The following is a 25,770-nucleotide window of genomic DNA, read 5'->3' on the forward strand; positions in this document are numbered from 1 at the left end:
ACCACGGAAGCAAACACTTTTGTTTCTGAACTGCAAATTTGGCTCGTAAGAAGTCAGACACGCAGATGCACTTTTTTAATTCCACCAGACACTATGCATTTTCCAATGCAAAAAAAATCACAATTGGGAAATTAAAACACAAGCACAATGTCAGCAGAAATCACAAATTTATTAATCTTTAAATATATCAATCATTTACCATTATGGCAAGAATTATGTACACTGTGTCCCATGGTAAACTGCAGTGTTCCAAAATGACAGAAGAGAAGTGTATAATTCAGTTGTGGCGGAGAGAACAAATCACAATTTCCTCACGTCTTGGTGTGGAAGACAAACTTGGTCTACAGTAATACGTCAACACCACATGCTATGTTAGAAGTATAAAAAAAAAAAACCCAAAACACCCTACACCTAATTTGTTAATTTTAAATACAGTTATGCCACTTATAGCCGCTTCACAAAATAAAGAAATTAATGAGAAAAAAAATGAGGCCATTACTTTTTTCACAGATCCCATTGGCAGGTTAATATGGCTCAACACATTTATTGTAGATGCTTATTTTAAATATATATTGTTTAAAATCATGTAGTAATTATCAGAGAAGCTTAAGTCCATCTACCATACATCCACTAGTAACAACATCAAAATGTTTAAGAACTGCTTTTGATTAGTAATCAACACAGAAAGGTGAAATGATACAAATCAGGAAGCTTTCCCATTTTAAAAACTTCAGGCTGCCGAGTTGTAAATCGTTAACCGCTAAAAAGGACATTGACTGAGATATCATGCACTATACAGCGCTGCAGAAAACAGTTAGCCCTGTTGGTAACAGAACAAGTAACAGATGAAAAAAACAAAAAAGAGAAATAACCGATCCCTGTATTTTTCTATTAAAAACCAGAAGGGAATAAACCTAAATGCTTGCAAGGAAGTATTTTCACAGCAACGTAAGGGAAGCAAAAATAGTCCCCGTCACAAAGTTTGCGTTCTGAGCTGACACCGAGAGCATTCCCCGCGCAGCGTCCAGGCGTTTGCAGCAACGGACTGGGGCCAAACCAAGGCTGGGGATGCTGCAGAGACTGTTGTCCTTCATCCTGCACGCTGCGTGAGCAGTTTAAGAAACCAGGAGCAGGTTGAGGGGGGAAAGGGGAGAGAAACAAATCTGTGGTAGAGGGTCAGTCCTATTAGAAAACTGGTGTATCCATAATACATTTCCAGAGAAGCAACGGAAGCAGGGGAAAGTAAACAAACTCTTCATACTAAGCTTTGAAGGCCTAATCTTTCTCGAGTACATTAACCACACAACTGGGCTCAACCAAAATCTTGCATTTTTTTAAAGCCTCCTTAAAAAATTTACAGTACGCCCTAGAAGCGATGAAAATCTTTCTTTTTCCACTTTAATCCTCAAAAACTGCCCCTCAGTCATCACTTAGTTCCTTGCAATTTTTAATTTTGCTTAATGAGCCAACAGAAATTTTCAGCGAGCACAGTAAGAAAGCAAAGGTGAAGACTCAAAAGGAAAAAAGAAAAGAAGCCGCTGGCTCACCAGAACATACAGTTAATTCTGAAGTGACCAAGCCAGCAAATGATGAGATTTTTCCAGTTTACACAGACTAATAAACTAAGAAGGCTTTGGCTGGTACAAAGCCAAGATATTATCACTTCCACATTTATCAGTGATTTCGTCCATCTACATGCTGTAATGAAAATCCGTTTTACAGTAAGGGAGCTGCCAGCGGAAATCCTAACCTTTCCTACCAGAACCAAAGCAAAATCGTGGGACTCGGGAAAAGGAGGAGTCAAAAACATGTTCTTAAAAAAAGAGGGTAAAACATACTTTTTTTTCCCTTTTTTTCTTTTTTTTCTTCTTTTTTTTTAAATAAACAGGATAGTTTTTGAAGTTGTCAGTCAAAACTTGGCATAAATGGAGGAAGTGACAAATGTATTCTGTATCTACTGCGGTCCATCAAATTTTTTTTGTCTTTTATGCTTTGTTATTCTCTATTTGCATGGAACATCACCTTCATTGAAATGTTAACAGTGTACAGATGGAATATACAGCAACGTGGTGCATCACAAACGTGTTACATGAAGAACCTTCACAACTTCATGCACTCAGAAACATGCATGAAGAGAACGGGATGGCCAAGGTGGTAATCAACCAGGTGCGTCGGGTACAGAAAATGCAAGAGCGGCACCGCTGATATTTTTAGCTAGGAGGAAGGAGAAAAAAAAAAAAAAAACAAAACAGGTTGCCATTACTGAGGTAACATCACCACCAGACAACAATACATGCTCAAGCATTAGCCAATACTATTACAAAACCCCCTGTTCTCAAGGTCATTTAATACAATATTGTGAAGAAAACCAAGGGAAAAAAAAACCCCAAACGCTCAGGCACAGCATTCTTTTATTTTTCAAACTGCTTTACAGACATTTTCCATCTTTACAGCATGCCAGAGAGGCTGTTAAAATAAAAAAGGAAGCTGAGGCAGGAAGCCAAAGTGCCTTAACCGATTTCTTAAAGGAGGGAGGGCAGAATTCAGATGCTAATCTCCGAGTTTAACTTACTTCCTCAGCATGTACATTACAGACATCGCCACGGACTGAGATTCTCATACAAAAACTGAACCAAGTGACAAGGAAGAGTCAGATGTCATTTACATGCAAGACATGCTAGAGCCGTATGCAAAGAGAAAACGAAAGAAAAGGAACGTGTAAGCAAGTAGTTAACTAACTCAGCTTATAATATCATTTGTATTACCGTAGCATCTAGGGGCCGAAGTCGTGACTGGGGTCCCGCTGTGCTAGGCACTGTACAAACACAGAACAAACTCTTTACTTAAGTCTTCCTGCTGTTTGGTTTTTAACTTACGAAAGTACAAGGTGGTGTAAGGTATGATTAAGCGAGGGAATATAAGGCTGGGAGCCTCGGGTCTGACTTCAGGTCTGGGAGCCAGTTTTATGTCCAATAGCCCTTTGACCGCCCGTATCATGCAGGCCCGCTCTCTGTGTATGCGCAGTTACCACGTAACTGTAATACTACGATTACAGTTCTGCAGAAACACATGACTGCAAGTTCTTAAGAACATGGAACAGAGAAAAATTTCCTACCATCGTTCAGTTCACTCAGAAAGAAACAATGGATGAGACAGAAACCAAAGTTTGTCTTGTCTGACTCGCAGCAAAAGCTATAAATAAAACTTAATTATAAACTAAATATACATTTGTGCTCATGTTCTTTTCCAAATAACTTATCTGCCATAAGGAAACATTTCCATATACCTACAGCTACCAAAGATTCTGTCCCTAGATCTAGGCACACTCCTCACTGCAGTCCTGAAAACAAATAAGCTACAGTGCTCGCAGCAACGGATTTGACATAAGCAAGGACACTATGTTTGCAAAAGCAGATCCCAGCTATAACGGCAAGTTTGTTAGGTTTGAGATTCTTCAGACATGATGTGTAAGATGCTTTTTTATTATGGAAGTGCCGTTATTAACTACTGAGTATTGGTAATTAAATAAACAGCTGTAGACTGTATACATTTCAGATACGAGAAAAGAAAGGAAGGATTACCTAGACCAATATTTTAATTAAATTTCTTCCAGAGTTTACCAAAATGGAGTTACTGGTACACTGCTGCTCTGACTGGGAAAAATAAATGTGAAGGTTCAAGGCAGTCTAAAAGATGTCCAGGATGTGTTCTAGAAGGTGAGTTCTGGCATGGTGCTACATGGGAATCCACCAGTTAAACTTGAGGAAATGGGGATTAAAGAAAGAATATGTAAAATAAGCAAAAGATAAAATGACAACGCTTGGGCTGAAAGGGGACCTCTCAGCCTAGAGGAGGCTCGCTCGTCTCTGCCAATGACCTGAGCACAAGCAGGAGGACTGATCTCATGCAGTAGACTTACACTTAGGTGGAAGGCACTATAAATACAAAGGAAAACAGCAGTATTGTGCAAGAAGAACCAAATAACCTTGAGGGCTGGGTAATCCAGCAATGTTGTTACATGTAATAATAGGAAGTACAAAGCTGCACGCTCAGCAGAAGTTTCTATATACTCATTGATTGGAAATGACAGTAGAGGATGAACACACGGCTGTCTCAGATGATACGCCAATGTGATGTAGATGACAAAAGTGCAAAAATCATGCCAGAACAAAGCTGGTGTGGCACACTCGACAGGGAGAAGACAGACATCGTGAAGTTAAATAAAGCCCTGACCACAGTATTTCAGAAGAATCCAAGCTAATGAACAGAGAAACCTCAAACCAAGATAGTGACGAGCTATTAAGGTTGCCGGGAAAATGAGATCCTATCAAAAGAAGCCAACCAAGTTAGCACTGTTTATTTACCCTATGAAAATAGAAGGTGGGAAGTGATCTCATCAGCCTGCATATAAAACAACTCATGTCTGCATACCTATCCGCAGTACAGAACAACAATGAAGTAAGAATAGTCAAGGATACATTGAATATAAAATTTAGACTGCAAGGTAAGGTTTCCAACCATCAGACCAATGATATTTTAGAACAGTGATATGAGCAAGTCCAGAAAAACCCCTCTGAATTCAAGGTGAGGGTTAGGTAAGGGATTTATGTGATATTGCTGCCAGTGCTACACAGGGGCTACTTATCTAGGGCCATGTTGCAATCTCAGAGCATCTCTCCTTAAGCCTTAGCCATGCTCTAAGGCTTTGAGCTGCTACCCCTCCTCTGTGACCTCTTCAGCTCGGACACCCTCTCACAATCCCGAAATCTCCTCTGTCTGACCCCATAGGCTCAGAACACCCACTGACAAAGACACAACCCTGCAGTCTCAGCTTCTCCTCCCATCCTTAGCAGTCCCAGAAATCCTTACCTTTATTAGAGAGCATAAGCAGCCGTAAAGAAACGACACTGCACGAGTCCTAAATACTGGCACTGCTTCTGAGGGGCAAATCTCAGATCTGTTTTTATGACTGCATTCCCTTGAGACGTGCAGTCTGAAGGGCCAGGAGTTGCTCTGTGGCAGCTAGCGCACGGCCTCTATATTCAGAGCAACTACCGCTGGCGAGTGTTCGTAGGAGCAGTACCTGCCACAGCACACAGCAGCCCATCACGCGTGTACCCGTTACGTGAACTAAGTACTGAGGCTCCTGTTGCAAACTGTACCTCAAAAAGAAGCAGCTGCGGAAGCTATTAGGTATATCTCTATAAAGTATTACTGAAAGACTTATTACAAGAATTATCAGGCAAATTCTATAATCTTCCATAAAAATACTAATAAGACGGCTATTTTGTTGCCTTCTGGTTTTGACGCGTAAGAATGAATGTCATAAATTACCTTTTCTCTTTAGGATTGTTTCCTATAAATACGGTTAAGTTAAAAAAAAATTACACCCCACCCTTCCCCAAACCCTCCCAAAAACCGAGGGGGTGAAAAAACCCCAAAGGAGAAGATTAAATAATTCTCTAGCCCAATTCATGTCATTCTACTATAGACACTTACTGTCCAGGGTGCACCGGGACAGGCGAACCTGTTTCACTTATGCTTCCTGGCTCTCCACACACCCAGGTCAGATCTCTTGGCAAAACACTCCCTTATGAAAACATAAAAAAATCTACATAACACTGCATTTCACAAAAATGTAGCTACTCTTTCAGTATTACCTGTTTAAACACCAGCAGTGCAGCTGGAATTTGAAAAACAAAGGGTGACATGGTTCTTGCTCCCGTAGGTTTTTTAAACAAAACACAAGAGTTTTCACTAGGTAATTGAAATAGTTTTTCCTAAATAATAATTAAAAAAAATTAATCCTCACTGAGGTTTAACATGTCATTCTATCATGTTCCTTCCTTTATCAAGTATTATTTCACATGGGAGGATAGTGTTGCAAGACATGAAATACGGGTCCATGATGAAGTTCAAAGGATGAAACCTAAGTCTTATCCACACCAGGAAATTCAGCCACCATCCATGTTAAGACACCTCACACAAATGTAATTCTATCCTATACAGAGGGCTTAAACCTGAGCAAACCGAGGCCTATATCAGTGCTGCCTAATTTGGAAAGAGCCTAACCTAAGTCAGAAGTCAGTGAGGCTGGGCTCCGAGGGACACGGCAGCATCGGCGAAGGCTGCAAGCAGAAGAAAAGCAAAGGACTTGAGCAGAACCACTTGAAGAAGCCGTGATTCTTTATTGCGACTATGTAGGTGCTGCAATTTACACTGCAGAAAATCTGGCTCAAGGAAGTCAGGTTTGCATGCGTTCAGTCACAGCATGACTCCGAGGGTACGAGAGGGCATGCACAGATGCCCGAATGAACAACAGAGAAAAATGATGATGGGAGAGATTTGCGGCTTATGACTCATAACTATCAGACAGCGACTATTCAGTAGTTAAGCAAAGCGAGTGTGGGCAGAGAGATGAGAAGACGATAGGTACCTGAATGACTTAATTTACAAAGTAAGTACATAATCTGGCTCAAAATCAACTTGCAGTGAACTTAACCGGGCCTGAGTAAGTCAAGGTGGCGGGAAATCACAACAAATACTACTGAAACGTCAATTTTTCAGAACAGTGATTCTTTTTTCCTTGAAACTTTCTGGTCAGCTCTAACAGCTCCACATATCCTATTGCTTTTTATTTTTTTCAGGTTTTCCTGAAATTCTATTTCAGGTTTTCCAGTCCTGTTTTGTGTGACTTGTGTCAAGCCTTATCTACATTAAAACATTTTTCTGCTTTTCAAGCTGTCGGTTCAGGGACCGAGTTGGATCAGCGGGCATCACAGTTGAAAACCACAACAACAAAAAGCATGATTTTAAAAATATTTGCACCAATACTGTATGCACACTACTGAATGTAATACACGCTGCATAAATGACCACAAGAAATCACACTATCGAGAGGATGGTTTCATAGTTTTTAAGGCCAAAAGCAGCTATTAGACTATCTGGTCTGACCTACACAATTTAAGCTCGTGGTCTGAATTGTTTCTTACTTGATAGGTACTGTTGGTGACCCCGAACGGTGGAAATGAACGTTCTGCCACTTCCCATCACGACGGTGCCAGACCCGTGTTTCCTCCGACTGCATCGTCTTTGGCATCCCGCTGCCGTCCATGTACTGTGTGAGCCGTATATATGCAATGCAAGCAGCATCGTCACCCACAAGGTGGACATGAGGATTGAGGATAATGGTGTGGATTGGCTTATTACTTTTGGATAAAGCTAGGAAACAAACACAGAGACAGAGGATAAATTACATTTTCTCTATGTAAGCCAAAATAACCCATCTCACCCCATTTTTACAAAACCAAAATATCAATTTAACAGATACAAAGTAATAATTATTGTTTGCTGATAATCGCAACTGACAGCGAGCTCAAGTACATTGTAGAAATGAACACAGTCGCAGCATAAAGTATGTTTTCACCTTTCCTATAAGGAAACCAATCACATGTCTAACAGTACATTTCATTTAATCCATGTATGTACAAGGATTAAATAAAGTGGGGTCACCACCTTGAGTTTCCTGATTGAGTTTTCCCAATACTTCAGTTTCACTGCTGTGTCTAAAGTCTAACGACTTTTGTACTTAATATTTTCAGTTCAAATAATTCAGCTTTTTGACTCATTCTTGTGACATATTTGATTTAGTGCTGATATCTATAGAAACTAAAAAGCAGTGGTAATGAAAGGAAATATTTTAAGGAAAAATATGGAAAAGGCTGTTTTGGAAATGGAAGAGAATTTAGGAATACGATAATCCCATTTTATGCTCAGACATTCCTCAGAAATTACTGGATAAGCCGATATCTTCATTTACAATATTTTATTTCCTTTTGAGTCGAGTCTACTCTAAAATAGTTTCCTATATTACATGATCCTCCAAAACTTTATTAAATCCACTCTATGGGTAATTTTTCTTTCTTACAGCTGACATGATTGTAATATAGATATTACGTATGTTTTCGTATATATTCACACACACCCCCCAGTACAAAAAAGAGCTGATCAGGTCCTCAGCAGCAGAGACTGAGTGACTACAGCATCTTCCCCGATACATCACATACTCACGGGAAGTACTGCCTGTTAGCTGCAATCACTGTAATCACATGATTTAGTGACCTTTCCTTTAAGCATACTCACAGCAAGATTTCCTCTTTTCCCCAGTGGAAAAAAGAATGTATGAGAATTACTTATCTACCGTATGTTTTTTTTCTTTTCTCTTTCCAAATACCTGAAACCTTGCTCCACTATCCCAGGTGCCCTGTGATGTGCAAATGAGCTCAGCAGAAACAGACAGAAAAAATCCTATAGCAGAACTCCGCAAAAAAGTAATGCTCCTTTCCCCTGCCCAAACCAATCAACTCCCAAACCAAAACGTTAATTAGACCGCAGAAACACAATCCAAGGAACAGATGAAGATTCACGGAGATGAGAAAGGAATATTTACCGTTTTCAAAGTAAAACCGGTGAAAGTCCATCCCTTCTACTAGATTACCCAAAGCTTCAGGTTCAAAAGATGTAAGGCCTGGGTCACAGATTTTTCTGTGGAACAGAGGAAATTCTGTGATAAATACACGCAGTTCTGTAACGCAGCTTTGGAGAGATTACTTTTAAAATGTTTCCTTTATTCCCATCGGACATGTTACTTACCTGTGCCATCACACTGGAAAAGAACAGGACTTAAATGGGGAGAAGTAATGGAGTTCTGGTTTCACCTAAATCAGTCAATTTGGCAGCTTACTTCAGGTGGACTCGATTTCACATAAATCATCTTTTGACCAAAAACAGACTGCCAAAGAAGGCCCCACAACTCAATGGTATTACAAGTAGGAATTTTTACTTGTGACTCTGAAAACTGCTTCTGTGCGATCCAAAGGATAGTTTTTGTGTCTTGCACAATTCTTCAAGCAAGATTTCAACCTTTTTTTTAAACTGACAAAACTTAGGTAGGAATTTGGAGTAAGTTTCCACTTGACAATTGTACAAAAAGGTTTTAATGTGATCGTACCAAACTACAGTTTAGCGCTGGCAAGTCTTTGAACAGGACAAGCACTGTCGCTGTTGAACAGCGTGGCTTGTGCTGCAACAGGACAGAATCCACCCAGAGAAACCCAAGAGACCAAAAGAAATGCTGACATGGGCCTTCCTCTACTTTTTACATTTCTTTTTGTTGAGGTAGGAAGAGAACAGAAGCAGTGGTGGAATTGTGTTTTTGCAGAGAAAAGCAGAGAGAAATCGGTCCGCTTTCCCCTAGCAAACGCTTGCACGGCAGAGGCCGGTGGAACCTAAATTCCACGTGGTCCTTCATGCTCTGAAGTACAAATGGGACTCTAGCTAATATCGATCTCTACATACAATAAAAATTTTCTGCTGAAAGAGGCTTCTACTGTGTTTTCTGGATTCTAAATCACAAACCTGATTTTACCTTGGGACACCAAGATAGATCGCTGCGTATTTTACATCAGGATTATGATCCTGTATTGGCAGAGTAGTACACTGGGTTTATACTAGCAGCTCCTCTGAAACTGGCACCCAGGCTTGTGTAAAGCCGGGGCAAAGCAGCAATGAACATGTCTTGTGTTTCCTGGGGGCATCTGAGGGTGAACTTCAACAATACATAAATACAAACACACATATTTACATATTATATATTCACATATACAGTGTCAAATACATCAACTCTCCTCGCTCCCTCCCCTAAACGAGAAAACTTACGTGTAAGCTTCAAAGTCCCCATTGTTGATAGCTTCAATCAACTGCTCAGTAACCTTGATAATCTCCTGCTTACGAGCTAGAGAGAGATACAAATACAACTCTTAAAATGGAAGGCAAAGTGGAAGGTGACAGCTGAAAGGCTGTCAGAACAGCCGTAACAAAGGTATCCTGTCATTCCTCAGTTGGCGCAACAGCCATTTCTCTTCCTTTTCTATAAGCAAAGGACACGACGTAATATTGCTGCTTTACACTCTTTTGGCTTCAGCGTACTCCTGTATTCACGGGGAAATTAAACACATGTCACGAACAATCCACTTTCCTATCATGCTTCTAATTGTCTTTCCTTCCCTGAAGGTTCTGCTGTTTAAAAAGCAAAATGAAACGAAACCCAAACAGCAACTCTTAACTTCAAATTAAAGGAAACTGATTTTTCTTTTACGAGCAATGCTCTAATATTTCACATGCATGTGGGGGCCTTTAACTTTCCAGTGTCTAATGCTGATTTTTCAGGAATCTTTGTAACACTTGGTGTTCGCTTTGGCCAAATGCGTAACATTTAAGTAAAGAGGAATTTAGACCCTAAGCCTATAATCAAGACCGTCTGGTGCAAATCTCGGGGATTACATACACCGCATACACGTCCACACAGGCCTAATTGCAACAGTGTCTTTCGGCTCTGACTTCTGTGGTTGTGCCTATCCTTTGCTTGTAAAAATACTTAACGCATCTATATTACAATAAACCTCAATTAGATCGTTTGGCAATATTACGGTACGTCTACTAACTAAATAATAATAAATGCTAAATAGTAACAGAAGAATATGCCTTAAAAACAACAAGCAGAATATGTATTTCTAGTAAGAATATTCAAACTCAAGCAGCGTTTGCATACGCCTCGAAGGCAAAAGCGTGTGAAACAGTTTCTCCTTTATCTATTAGTCCAGAAAAAAACCCGCAGTTCAGTACTTGCTAATGCTGAGTTACCCTAAAACAGCACGGAGTAAACAAATTCCTCCGCAGCGGTATGGTTATTACTAATACTGATTACTCTAGGAGGGCAAAGCTTAAGAGACTTCATCAAGGTGGAAAATCTGACTTCGATTTTGAAAACTGACTCCTACTATTAAAAACTTTGTTTTTTTGAGGAACAGAGGTTTATATTTTTGCACTGTATATTCATAATTTGGTAAAGTTCAGCCTCACACCGATGAAGTTCTGCCAGAGTTGCACTGCTCTCAAATAAGGATTTTTCTGAGTTCAGTGCTAGAGGGGGTAAGGGAGACAGATTTTACTGGTACATTTGCAAGGATCTAACTTACGTTCAACTCCTATTAAACCTCAGAAAAACATTTTGGAAGACCAAGCTTGAAATAAAAAGAAATGCAAGCAACCAGGCTGCAGCAGCTCTCTTGTGCAAGCAGTAGTTGTAATTCTCCCGCACGCTCCCACATACGGACCAGACTGTTAATGCGCACACACAAATGTGCTTGGACTGTTAAAACTGACGTACTGAGAGAGCTCACATTCCTCTTCAAAAAGATGATGTCGGGGAGCACAGGCAGAACGCAAGCCTCCAACGCTGTACTGCAAGAACTGGCCTCGTGGCGCTAAAGAACCCTTTAATTGCTTTTATGCTCCACCATCTCTTTTAGTAAGTGCAAACCTAATATATTCAGAGAAAAAGCACCTAAAAGAAACCAGCAAGGAAAGAAGTGATGGAGAAAGAAAGTGGATATGAAGGTCTAATCAAGGCTTTTTGTGAGTAGTTCTTGGCTACTGGATAGCATGATGGGCAAGAATATTTCAAGTATGAATTGCCTTATTTTTCACAAAGATTGTGGAAAGAAGAAGGGATGTTAATGAAGAGATGTTTTGACCGCAGATCAGCAATGGCTCGCTCGTTGTATGTTTAACCAACATAGACCAAACTGTGGACGCTGTATGGCGCGCTCAGCGCAAGCCAAGTGGTAGGACAGCTGAGTAAGAAATTATGGTGCGGTGTTAGAAAAGGCCGGCAAAAAGAAATCCACAGTAGGCAGCCTTCACGCAGCGAGGAAACGGCAAGTTTTGCATGCTACATCTCATATACATACAACTAAACTAAAGGATTTGGTTAAAGAACCTGGTAACACATTCCAGCCAGAGACTAGGAAATTACAGACTACTGAAACAGTGGGAAACGAGGTAAAAATCTGATGAGCTGCTACATAATCATGAGATCATGTTACTGGATAACTGTTAACGTAAGCAATGAAAACGTCTGCGAAGGTACCCTAGTCTCCACATGCAAGAGACATAAAACCACATGGACACGTAATTTTACTTTCGCTTGGCCAGAGACAATTGGCTATATTCCCTTTTTCACTCACATCAGTCATTTCTGTTGGAAGTTTTACCACGAGAAGACCACAGTTACCTCACACGTTGCACATACTCTGACAGGGTACAGCAAGCAGCAGCAAATATCTGAGTATGTTCTATTACACAACAATTTGTGATCCAAGCCCAGAGGCTTATTAAGGTGTTTCGTGTTGTTTTAAATCAATAGTGTGCAACAGCTCAACTGAGCTGGATGGTAACCAGACTCGCTGGCATCTGTTCCTGACTTCAGTAGTATGAGTTAAAGGAATGTGAGCGACAGAAGTTTCTCCTTGCGAATCTTTGAGATTTTGAGACTTGATTTCAACTGGAATGAGAATGGAAATTTTTGCTAACATACATTTAAAAATAATTTAGTTTGAGTCAGTCAAAACGTTGCACTTCAATTGTAACCTTGATGTTGTGCTACATTACAAGATATAATTCAACATCAGCCCCAGAAGGGAGAAACTGAACCGTATTGCCAAAGCCCAATAGTCGCTGTGATTTTACGCAAGGCTCCTACTGATTATTTTTGGGGTTCTTTTTTATCTTAGCGCTTTATACTTTCTGTGGAGGTATATGTGTGGGTGCAGGGAGACAGAGTACAAATATAGATCAAAAGTATTCAAGCCTATAAACACATTGTCTAGGAAGCAGAGGTTTAGCCTGGGAGGAAGAGAAAGCAGAGAGGGAAGAACTGGAATACAACAAGCAGAAAACTGGAAGGAGACTGGAAGGCAGTGAGAAGGATAACGTAGCCATGGCTTGGTGGCCACGTGAATCGAGTCAAAAAACGGCGCTTCTCCTTAGCACAAAGGACAAAGTAGGGAGGGCACTGAAGGTGAACTAAGATGACATAGATATTGGTAGGACAAGGTCCTGCTATTGCAGACACCACCTGACAGAAATAATTGGCACTTAAGGAAGTCGGAAGAAAATGACTGAATTTTCATTACCAATTTGATGGACTCCATGTAACATATACTCTTCCAAACCTCCAATTTCTTTTTCCATCTAAATACACATTACAAACTACACAAGGCCAAGAAGCGAACGCAGGTGGCATTAGGGAACAGGCATCTGGCCAGATCCCACCTGCCAGAGAAATGTCATTTACAATCTCCATTTTAATCTGACTTTTTTTTTTTAATCCAATAGTAGACTGCTTGTATTGAATTCTAGGAGAATTATGCTGTTTGACGTACAGTGGCAATTTTATGCAACCATATTTTTTATGAGATGTGCAGGAAGAACTTGCTAAATAATGTACTTGAGCTCTGGGTAAAGCTGGCCAGAGATCCGTATGCTCTCTCACAGCGCGATGAGACGATTGGACTGAACCAAAACATGGTTTCTTTGGCATTATGAGCTACCTGTGTTTTGGCTGTCTTATTCTCTCCCTTTAAAATAACATCACATGTTCAGAGCCCAAGGACTATATTTAGTCTTACGGTATGTAAGAGTTTGTCTGATACATGATAAAAATACTCTAAGATACAGAAGGAGAACTCAAAAATTGTAACGGGATTCTGATAAAAATCGTTCAGCTCCTTTTTCTAAGGGGTGTGGTAACAGCCAATTGAAAAATTAAAGCCTATCCCATCTATACTGTCTTGGAATACAGCAATGGCTTTCTGTGGTATAAAACTACATACTCTGTGTAAGCAACGGATTACTTCACAAAACTACATGGGGTGTTTTTAAAACAACTGAGGTGTGAGGGAAGAACATTGTTAAAAGAAGTCAAAGGTGCCGAGCCATTTTCTTGAAGAGCTAATGATGAAAAAGACTGCAGACAGCATAGCAGAAAACTACCACAAAATGGCAAACTTCTGCGGAAAAGAGGGTAGCTTTTACATTCTCTGCTCAGAACATGGGTGAAGTAAATTCATTAAAGAAAAGACCACGCACCCAGCCTCTAAATATAACCTTTACCCCTGTAGGGACAGTGAGTTAAGGTAATACGATATTAGCAGTTCAAAAAAATAGGACCCCCGCTTTGGCAAGCGAGCAGGTATATGACTAATGCAAAGGCAGTTCAAGCAAAAATATTATCAAGAAGAGCTATAAAAAGACCAAATAAGAAGAAAAGAACAAAACAGGAACACTTTCTAACACTCGCTAAAATTATTTCTGCAGCACTGCCGTAGTACACGCGTTAATTTTAAATGAGCTATTAACCTCTCGCTATATTTCACTACCTTTTTTTCCCACTAAGCTACAGGGTGGGGATAATGTTTCAGAATTAAAGAACACCATTAACACTAATCTCTAAAGAACACAGAATAAGCAAGAACACCATTTACTCAAAAACTCTAACACTATAGATGCCTTAAAGCTACAAGGTGCAGTCTCACCGCTAGTGAAATCAAGTGTCACCGGAAAAAAAAGGGAAGTACAAAACAACAGCAAAAACTGCTTTTCTAGGAGGGAACTAGGGGGCTTTTCTTCCCTTCCTGTAGCCCCAAGCAACATCTGTAAACTCCATCTACAGGAGTCACACAGAAACGACCGATATTTTGGTACTTCAGTTGCAGAGAGGAGGTGTAGAATAACTATGAGCTGTAGGTATGTGAAAATGAAGACTTCAGAAATACGTGTGCCGGAAACTTCATGTTTTGTGAAACACAAAAAAGAATCCTTGATGACTGGCTGACCATGATTTTTTGCTAAACTGACACCGGTTTTTTTGTTCTGAAAATAATAATTTAAAACACCTTATGCTTCATTCAGGTACTGGGTTATCTTTCTACTGTTATTAATACTCTAGATGATTGACTCTACCGGAATGGTTAGTGTATGTTGTACAGTATAATAATACTATGATATATAATAATACACTGTATTTATGTAATATATAATACACAATTATTATATACAATATATAAGTATACAATTATTGTTGTATAATAATAATATAATGTAATTGTTAGCCCCACTGATGTTGCAGAAGCAGGAATACACTTTTTTAAATCATTCTTTGACATATTTTGTTTAACACAAAATAACCCTAGGAACAGTCATTGCACTAGCGAAGTATAAAACCGATATTTTTGGTCTTTCAGAAGACAGCTTATCAAATAAGCACAGTGCAGACGGCACTTGCAACAGGGCCTGTGAAATCCATAGCAAGGACAAATCGCCTTCATCTTTCAAATACTACCCAAATCGGGGAACTGCATAACCCTTACTACTGTTTGCTTTGAAACAGGTAGCAATGAAATCCCTGCTAAGCAGTAAAGCACCTTTCCAGAAGAATGAGGTGGCCTGTTTACAGAGTAGCACATGAACTCGACGATGATTAAAACGATTTGGCTTCTTACTTGCTCATATGTTGCTTCTCAAGGAAAAAACCCTTAAAACTTTTCAACTCAGTACTCTTAACTACATATCTCAGCACACATCAGACCGGATTAATCTCACATCGTTTTGGACGTGTGCAAGTAGAGACAAGTGAGTTCATTCTCTCAGATCCCCTCCCCTATAGTCAATGGAGAGAAATAAGCACTTTGAGGGCACGACTCATCATAGCCTAAAATAGATATTTAAGTCAAGTGTGACTCATCTGACCTATCTGCGTTGACTAAAGGGAGTCTAGGCAACTAGCTCAAATATAGATATCTACATGGTGGAGGATGTCTAAATCTGGGGAGACAAATCCTACCCATTGTGCTATCATTTTAAGACAGTACAGTCCTCACCAAGGTGACATTGGTCTGCCAAAACTGAATGGCACAGCATGGGAGGACCTAGCTTCCTTTCTAATCTGAACATCATCCTGACAAACAGCAATTAGATGGAAAGCATACATCCACTACTGTTATTTCTACACTCTGAAAATAACCAAAGTTTGAAAAGAAAGAGGAAGAGACTAGAAATTTTACCCTGGGTAGTATAATGAACTCTGTCTATGTGGAGGTACCAGATGTCGATCAACTTCACAGCATGGACTGCTACCCCAGAAGCGGAAGAATACAGCAAATGTCACAAACTGTTTTTCATTCTCTTTACACCAACACCTGAAAATTCTCTTCTGATAATTTCTCTTACAATTTATTCCACAAATATTCCACTAAAGTACTTTCTGTGAAGAAAATAAGAAGTGCTGCTTGAATAAATGACTGAGTCTTACATCTACACAAAAACTACCTAGACCCTCAGATGACAAGGCACGTGCCAGGTGACTTCTCATTCAAGAAGTTTATCAGAATTTAGTGGGTGTAAGATCGGAGCTTATCTCTCATCCCACCGCTTAACCTCAAACTTCGATAAGAACTAAGACATCTGAGTTGTCATCTTACATGCAAGCTCTCTTCCCCAGCGCCTGCTGATTCCAGAGATTCATCAAAGTATGATTTGGGTGGACGGTTTGCAGAATTCTTTTAGGCTTGCTTTCACCTTTCTGAAAATCTGTAAGCCTACTTTTTGCCGAATGAAAAAAATTTAATTAGTTAGATACATAGGCAAATACGTGAAAAATTATCCCAGCACTTTTCCACCCAATACTGACAAAAAAGATCAAAGTGAATGCATCTCCTATTTAAAACTTTATCATAACATGATGTTAAGCAACTTGTCATATGCCCTGCGTAGTTTCTTTTTATTTATATGACATTAATTATTTCTAAAGATGCTCTCTCCTCGGAGCTACCGTACAATTACACTAATATTTATACTGTGTGGCAAACGTTGGCAAATGTTTATTTTTTAATGACAAATCACCTACAGCCTCAGAACAAAGCTACGTCATGGTCACTGCACTTAAAAGCTACTGCACCATGGTTTCTCAAGACGTTACATTCATCGTGGAACCTGGCTGCTGTCTCCAGAAATGATGTTTGAAGTCTTGATAACTGAGACCTTAACAAGCCTTACAGCTGTGCACTTTTTTATTTAAACTGTGCTTCTACCTAATCACTCTAACAATTCAGAAGATCTTACTGTTGTCCACTAGTGTTTTACAATGGAAAATAAATAATAACCCTATATTCTACATTTCTTTCCTTTTGAATCAGCTTTAAAAAGCAATGAGATGTGTTGAGATGATAACTACAACAACAACAACAACAACAATAATAATAGTAATAAGAATAGTCCCCAAACAATAATTCTAAGAAATGTGGCATTTGCCTATTTTACTCATAGGAAAAGTGGGCAATCTTTAGAAATAGCTCAAGCACCTGGGGCTGGAATGATGTTTTTTTCTCCAGGACTTACTTTAACCATACGATAATCCTTATCAGCTTGTCTTTTCTCAACACGCCACGTTTACATGATCTTTTTCCCCATGTCTGATTCCCAGAATAAAACCTATCAAGTTAACCAGCTAAGAAACAAACATTTTCCTTGTTTATAATTATAATGTATACCGATAATTATAATAATTGCTACTTAACAACAAAGAGAGAGTTAATTCAGTTTCATACTACGCAGAGCTAACACTGTAGACTATTTTGGCTCCCACCTTCTCAGCACTGTGCTGTCACGACGTAGCTCTCAGGTACGAGTATTCATCCCGCTAATCTCTGGAGCCCTTCTCATTTCCCAGGCGCTTTTGACATAAAGAAACTGCACGTGCCTCTGACCGCCACCTCCCACCCTCAACTTTGTAGTCTGACTTCACTGTGTAACTGATTTTCTTCTCAATTCTCAACGTTGCTCTTGGAAAACACTGCCTTGCATTCTCCTCTGATGTAATTTAAAAATCATAATCACTTGGGCCTGTATCCTTGTCGCCAGCAAGCCCAGTAACTCCCACACAGTTTACAAAAAAAGTCTCTGCAGTATTAACTTTCACCGATTTTTTAAAATATTGCTCACTGCTAGTGAAAATTAATAATTTATAGATATTTGTAGCAGTTACCTTTTTCTCTGGTGAACGTAGGTCTGCCAAATGCGCGCAACACCAATAGCCTCTTTAGAGGAATACTGCAGACCTCTCTAATCTGTATCGGCATTCTGAAACAGGTCGGTAGGGCCATCCCAACGAAACCCCGCTCCAGAACGATGTTAGCACAAGCACATCTGCCGTTAGCCACGCCAGCGGTTTTTACCCTCATAGCCCATCGCGTTCCTAATGCCTTCTCTCAGCACTTAAGTTGTTTTTACTTGTCCTTGAATTAATCCTATTCTTGGTTCACAATAACTACTTCTGGTTTTCTGAATTTTCTCAGGCCATGGGACTGCTGATTCCTCTTAAATGTACAGCTAAAGAAAACACAGCATATCACGGCCATTTCTAAAATCATATTACACTGGAATCGCACATTTTTAAAACCTCGTTGAAGACAGGTGAGTTTACGGGGACTCCACAGTTTCTTCGGTCACTAAACTTAGTTATTTAACAAAATTAAATATTCCTGTCATTGGGATGAAGTACTTTGAAGCACGAGAATATAAAGCAGAACATGGAGGTCTGGTGCATATTCAGATACTGGGTTGACTTCTGCTGTTCCGCCTACTAGTGTTTTGGCAAATGCTAAATTTCTGATCAGTAAATCATTTAAACAAAACTGAACTGGTAGGCTAACTACCAGGTGCAGTAGTATCATAATCTCTCCACCAAGCAGCTTTACCAGAATAATTTTGTCTACTACTTTTCCCACCTCATAACAGATGGTTGTTCAATTCGATTGTTGTTGTATTCCTTAAACTGAGTTCTACCTGCACTTCTTGATAGGATTTTTGAGAAATTTATTTTGTGGAACAAAGTGGCAAAGAAGCGCGCTTGTTTCTGAAGTCACAGAACGAACAGAATAACTAGGAGATTGTTCAGTTTCTTAAAATGTCACTGTATATACACACTATGCCATGGCTGCACCACCCTCTTAGGGAAACTAAAATAATCTGCTTTCTTCAGGCATAGTGGTGTTACCTGCGGTGCCTCTGTTTCTAAACTTCAAAATCAGTAATGAGCACCTACGTTTAACCATTAACACTGGCCTTGGCACTATTAACTACCCAATGAAGCATGGAATGGGAGGCTGCTAGCATTGAAACCTGAAAACGTTGGGTAGGTTTTCTGGGGGCATATAGTGTGGATGGCGTAAAAGCCTTACTGCGTGGGCTCGACTGTTAAACAGGTCCATGCCTTCCCTATTATTTTTTCTTTTCTTTAAGGTTCTGTGCAGTTTGCGCTGTCGGTATTTGTAGTTCTAGTATGATATATAGTCATCTGTATGTCGATACATACTATCCCGCTCCTCCACCAGAACCAAACTAATCTTTCAACATTACCTGTCCACAGTTACCAGAGCCAGCCCGTCACCTCGGGGACTGATTCCCCTCCCACCTGCACCAGTTGCACCTAGCAAAAATTCCACTCAAATTTAAAATAAGGGTCAGGCCAATTACGCCACATTTCCAAGGGCCTGTCTGCATCTCACCTTTACCAGTGCAACCACCCTAACGCACACAGGGTGCAAGATCAGAACCCAGCAAGCAGGGCCTACATTCCTCGGAAGTCATTCCCTGTTTCAACTCGCAAGGTTCCTCCATTCTAAAGAATTTCTGAGTTAGTTTATAAAAAAGAAATGCATTTACCCAGGCCTTTTATGTTCTACCAGTATACAAGCTGCTAACACAATGCCCTTTTCCCCGCATATTTAAGCGGCTCAGACTTAGCCTCCTCACCCTAAAGGTTTCCTTTACAGTTAATTGGTCACTAATCATCACAGATCTCCTCCTAAGATGCAAAGCATGAAACTTTTCAGTCGTCACGAATCAATGCTGCAAGCTAACAGCTGTCACAGCAGCTTTAAGGTTGGTTTGTCAATGGTGGTGCTAAAGAAAGTAACTTGATGACATACAGGGACATAACAGGTAATTAATCTGGAGACCTTATCCAGGATCCAAGCCAGAGGCGAGAGCGAGATCTAGCTCAAGCTGAAAACTACTGCAAAGACTACCCCTGCGAGACACAACTTTCTGAAACACGTACCTATTTATACTGCTGTTATAGCCGATGATAACATTTTTACAATTAATAAAACCTGGCCAAGAAATAAATACCCCCCAAAATATACTCCCTACTTTTGCAAACCCTAAGAAAAGGTCATTTCTAGATCAGACAGATCACAGTATTGACCTTTTTTGTGCTGCTGTCGGACGATGGGGAGGGAAGAGAAGGAGAGCCAAAAGAGATCATCTGAACAGATGAGTCTCTCAACTTACACAGTACAGAGGAAGGAGTGGAGTGGGAGAGCTCAGACTCAAGCGAATGACTCTCTGAGTTTGCATTTTTCGTGGACTTGCCCGCTGAATTGACGGAAAGAAACACAACATATGAACAAACAAAGATGAAGAGGTAGAGTGTGATCAGAATCCTCAGCAGGCACTGGCAGCAGGAGCGGCCGCTGGGGCACGGCAAGGGTGGTGACCAGGGAGATGAAGAAGCAATGGAAGAGGAGGAGTGGTGGGTGGAACATAACCTCTCCATGTCACCCTCCTTTGTGAGAGCTGTATGAGGGTCAAGTAGATGTGAAGGAAGAAAAAGAGAAGGCCAAAAGAAAAATAACGATAATTTAATTACAAGCAACAAGAACTTCTAAAAATGTCTGAGCACACAAACAATGCTAATGATGTACTTTTGGGAGGCGGTGTGGGTGCCAAAGAACTGTTGTAAAGGTCGTAGCCATAAATGACTCTGTTCAGATGCCAGCGCAGATTCATCCCTCTATCCAGTACTGAGACATACAGGGTTTTGAAAGAGCTTTTAAAAAACACGTTCGCAGAAATTTGAAGGTTTTTCTTCAGGAAAGTATGTTCCAAATGGATTCATTTAAATTGGTTTCTTTCTACCGTTAAATAAAATAAAAACAACAGGTATAAAATGAAAGAAATTAGTAAAATATATGAAAATACACGCCTCGTGAATGGTTAATGTTTTGAAGCGATGTACCTTACAGTAGATTAAGTAGCACAGATTAGCCAGAATTTACCTAATCTACAAGTGCCCTACAACTCCGCAATTTCTCCCATGGGGAAACATCACTCCTACTACTGCTTTCATTAATTCATTTCCAGGGGCAAAAAAATACCATGAGAAATCCAGATGTCCTGACCATGATAAATCTAACGACTCAGCTTTGTAAAAGCCTGTGTGCAGTGCTGGCAAAAATAACGGTGGCATTCTAGAGCATTACTGAAAACAACATGTCAACCTCATACCAACGGGATGCTGCCAGACCGTTCCAGCCTCATTACTACAGGAAGGAGAAATCCCACAAGCAATCCCAGAAGGCGGCATTGCCTATGGTCCAGTTTTCAGTATGTTCTTTCAGTCCAGTCCTCTCCTTACATTCAGGAGGGATCATGCAGATAAACCCACGATCAATGGTTAATGCCAGAAATTTACGTGAGCAAGGAACCTGAACTACAGCTTCAACTAATTTCAGACTCAAATTCTAGAAATAGCTTGTTCCTTGCATTATTAAAGCTCGCTACTGTTTGCCAAGCCCTGTTTCTAGTAAAAGAAATATGTTCCAGTCCTAAAAGATGTAAAGGCACACATACGCACGACTAAGTTACAGACAGTAAGGTTTTCGATAAATGACAAATGAAAAGTAAGCCTGAGTTTACCGTCTTCAAGTTAAAACACCTGCCTTCGAAAGTGAAAATAGGGCGAGATCCTGATGGGAGAGGGGAATACTGTGTGCATTCCCTTATACGTATGAGGTAAGAATCCGTTCCTGTGACAGCTGATTTAAGAGTTATTTTTTTCTTAATTGCTGCCTTTCTTAAGGAATTGTAACATTTGTAATACCTTGTACAGACATGCATAGACACACAACACACTCCCACAGGGCACGCAAAACCACAACTGTGCCGGAGACAGTATATCCCACACAGGCTCACATGATCCACACGACTTGGACAGAACTTTAAAGAGTCAAATCAATAAAAAATAAGAAAACCACTTGATGCAGAGCTGAATGTTTTTGGGGGTGTGTGTGGGGTGTGCAGTCTGTACAAAGGAAAGGACCTTGTACCTGTGTGGGTAATTCTAACCGGTGTTAGAATAGTGGGAGAAGGAATAAAGTGCATAGATTGCATGCCTTTGCAAAGAAGAGCGTTTCTCTGCGAGGTATGGGCCACGCTGCAATACTATAAAGCATATGCTAATGCTACTTCCCAGTTACAGAGTGGCATCCCCATTTCCCTTCTCCTTTGCAGGAAGAAGAGAGACCCTTCCCATGTTGTACTCCATGCTGTGAAGAAAAGCAAAAAGATTTTAAAGGTCCTTTATCACCTAAGGTGGCAAACGTTCCTTCTAGATCTCAAATTTGGTGACAAGCCTCATCCTGAGCATACGCAGAAGGACCCAGACAGGCAGCAATCTGAGAGAATTCTCTCTGCTGCCTCTGAAATGCATTCGTTCCTACCAGTATCTTATTTCCAGCTGCAGCCAGTAGCTGTTCCTGACAAGAGAACAGCTTTCTCACAGTTGTCCCAGAAAATCTACATCCAGCAGTCAAGTTTGGCGTAAGGGGAAGGTATCTTTCCTCAGTACCCTGCTAAAGCACGAAGCTTGAGCTTGTAATAGCTGTCGGGATTGCAGGACTGCCCGTTCCCTGGATCATTCTAGGAATCAGACCCTAGGGGTACCGTCAGCTTTAATTTATTATAAAACTATCTGAAAAGCTGCCTCCAGTGGAAAGACTGGAAGTGTGAGAGGAATACTAAAAAGTGGAAAAAAAGCAGGCTTGCAAGCAATTAATGACAGGGAGATTATATTTGTTTTCTAAATAAACAGAAATGAAATCCCTATACACTGGAATAAAACGCGCACCCGGTGCCTGGTGAACGGGGCGGTGGCACCGCCCTGGTTTAGGGCCATGGACCTGAGGCTGAAACAGCTGCCTCTGCGTACGAGGTTACCTTCCCACCAAAGCAGGTGAAGAGCAGTACGGCACTACTCTGCCTCCTCTCCTGCAAGCGCACTTAACATCTTTCAGCTCCTGCTTCTGCGGTCTCCAGAAAACACCCAGTGCAACACTCTTTCTGGAGCACAGCCTCAGCCCATCCCACTGGCTTATCCATTTTCTGCCCTTTGTATCGCTGTGATGTAGCAATGGATCGGGCACCTACAGATAACAGAAAGCTTCAGCTGCTAAATATTTTACACCTGTCACTAAGCTACAGCAGAGAGAAGGACACAACCAGCATCTTGTCTCTCAGACCCGTGATTACTGCAAGATCCAATTTTCTGTTTTGGGAATAAAGTACAGCGAGGCCATCCGATCTGCTCTTAACTGTGAGAGTACAGAATCATACAAAAGGATCAGGCAAAACATTTTCATCGTTGTTTTTCTTAAAACTGTATTCCTGAGATATAATTCCATGCGCTAAGCTTCAGACAGAATTTTGTAAAAATCCTAGTGTTGTAACGTCACATCGTATCATCATGCAGAGGCCCTGTAATTAAATTATTCATTTAATGAGGTTAGTTGTTAAACGACACATAATGGTTTGAAGGAAGAAATACAAAATGTTATGAATAAAGGTAAATGACACTGTATTTTCCTCCGCATCAGCTGCAGATATCTGTAATTGTTCTCCAAGCCATTACTTCGCATTAACTCAAACCGCTATCGCTAGGTTGTTATTTGAAGTGAGTGGGTCCTGGCTGTTAACGCGCCTGAGACTTTGCTCAAGTGGAGGTGAATTGATTCACCGAAACTTTGAGAACAAAGCGCCGACATCAGTGACTTCATTAGAGCTAACTGCAGCTCCCACAGTCCCGTAAGGCACAATCTACAGCTACGCTGCTACTAGCAGTGGGTAGGAAAACCTCCTTTCCACCGAGGGAACGCCAACTGTGCAAAAGCCGAGGGAATTATTGCGGCACAGCAGACTGCAGATATTAGCCCGTACACCAGCTGAGCTCCTCAGCCTTTCCAAAAGCAGTGCGAAGAGCAGCAGCGGAAACAAGGCGCTGGGCTCTGCCACCCGCTTGCTCTGCTCTCCTGTGCAAGCCTGAGCGAAGCTGCCATGATGCACCTGCCCGATGAATCTCCTCTGCGGCATAACATAAAATCTGCATTTTCAACACCGCGCTCCTTGGACAGCTGCTACCAGCAGACTGTGCTTTCATGCTTACGCTATCAATTCATTACCCTGGCAATACCCTTATTTTTATCAAACATGCAGAGCGCCTGTTCTCCCAGTCAGAAACTCCGCACTAGGCGCATTTGAGAGAATTCTAATGACATTATGTTTTTATCTAACTTCTAAAACACTCTTCAGAGGCCAATGAAGCTCTTCAGCAGATTCCAGTCTGTATTTTAGGGCACAGCTTTGCTACTACACACTTCTAACAGTGACTTCGGCGTTATGCTACTTCCAACATAAAGCAAACCCCGTATTATGATGGTTCACTGAGAATTCTCTTTTCCATTCTCCACGTTTTATCTTTGCTATCCTCTCTGTCTTGCGTTTTGTCTGTATGTACAACATTGTTCTTTGAGGCTGAAAACCAGTCTTTCCTGTGAACCAGAGATACACAAACCTAATTCTCTCTTTTTTTAAAAACCTTCGCTTTAAAATACGCTGTTGTTAAAGTAAGTACGAGTAACATCACAGTGTAATATTTAGAGGGGAAAAAACAGAAACAAAACCAGTATCTGTGAAGTTACAGAACTAATTTTATGAAAAAAATTATTGATTTTAGTTTTTAAAGACTAAAAGAAGATTAAAATACATGTATGGACAGAACAAAGGAGAAACATGAAAAAACACTGGCATCTGAACAGAATAAAAGTTAAAATGGTGACATTGGAAAAAAAAAAAAACAAACCCAAAGCAAACCCAAAGCACAAACGCATGCTACAAGTACACAAGGTAAGTAAGAGATACAAAGGACTGACTGACACTTTTTTAATCTACTACTACTGTTCTGGAACTAGTATCTTAGTTAATAAGCAGTTACTTTATATTCTTCATTCCAAAACATCGTGGCAAATGGTGTTTTGGGAAACGAAAAGTCAAAGGTACGTCTGAAACATGTCAGAAGTAACACAGAAGAGCATAAAAGTACTGCCTTTTAAACAGGGAAAAATAGTATTCTCTCTTAAGATCCATTAGGAGTTTCTGTGTTTAATGACCTAATGAAATACGTTCGCATAACTCATGTTCCTGCTTCTCCAAATGTTTCAAGCTTGAAATCGTACCTTTCACATCCTCATCTTCAATGGTTGTATTGGAACTCTCTGTTGATTCCTGTTGAGAAGTAAATAGAAGTAGAATGTATAAAAGAAGGCGAGCCTTATTTGCGTGCCTTTGAAAATTACAGTTAGTTACAGATATCATGCAAAGCCTTGAAGCGGGGTGGGATGTAATTCACAAACAAATGCTCACACACTGATTAAGACATTTCCACCTGAAACTCATGTCAAACATTGCCATTCTTTACAGTAGGGAACATAAATACATTTCCTGCTGTCTAATGCTTTTACTTCACAGGAATGCAAAGGAAACTTTTTTTTTCTTTAACACCCAACTGCACAAAGTCCATCTGACACGTCGTATGAATTACCTCAGCCAAGTAGGAGAGCTTGCCATTTTAAGCTTAGCGATTAAACCAACTGTGCAAAATAAGTCATTCCGTTCCAACCTTTAAATATGCAGGCTTCTGCATGCTACAATTTACAACTGCTTTTCTGCTCATACGACTTATGCAATGTACGTTAAAAC

General features: G+C 40.4%; 1 protein-coding gene across 24 annotated transcripts in view; it reads right to left on the reverse strand.

Moving 5' to 3' along the window:
- Window positions 1-150: 150 nt before the first annotated feature.
- The window catches only part of CAMK2D (calcium/calmodulin dependent protein kinase II delta), a 164,572-nt gene continuing 138,952 nt past the window's right edge, over window positions 151-25,770 (reverse strand). For 16 of the 24 annotated variants that reach the window (XM_075090113.1, XM_075090108.1, XM_075090111.1 and 13 more), the window contains 6 exons: window positions 25,248-25,296; window positions 9,718-9,793; window positions 8,450-8,544; window positions 6,993-7,221; window positions 2,766-2,815; window positions 151-2,214 (listed from right to left, as the gene is read on the reverse strand). In XM_075090113.1, coding sequence (XP_074946214.1) covers window positions 2,809-2,815; window positions 6,993-7,221; window positions 8,450-8,544; window positions 9,718-9,793; window positions 25,248-25,296 — 456 coding nt within the window. In that variant the 3' untranslated portion in view covers window positions 151-2,214; window positions 2,766-2,808. Of the gene's footprint in view, window positions 2,215-2,765; window positions 2,816-6,988; window positions 7,222-8,449; window positions 8,545-9,717; window positions 9,794-25,247; window positions 25,297-25,770 lie in introns of those variants that run through there. The other 8 variants (XM_075090109.1, XM_075090112.1, XM_075090107.1 and 5 more) reach the window with 2 other exon arrangements.

This window comes from Phalacrocorax aristotelis, chromosome 4 (genome assembly GCF_949628215.1).
Source record: "Phalacrocorax aristotelis chromosome 4, bGulAri2.1, whole genome shotgun sequence".
In the NCBI taxonomy this organism is placed as follows: domain Eukaryota; kingdom Metazoa; phylum Chordata; class Aves; order Suliformes; family Phalacrocoracidae; genus Phalacrocorax; species Phalacrocorax aristotelis.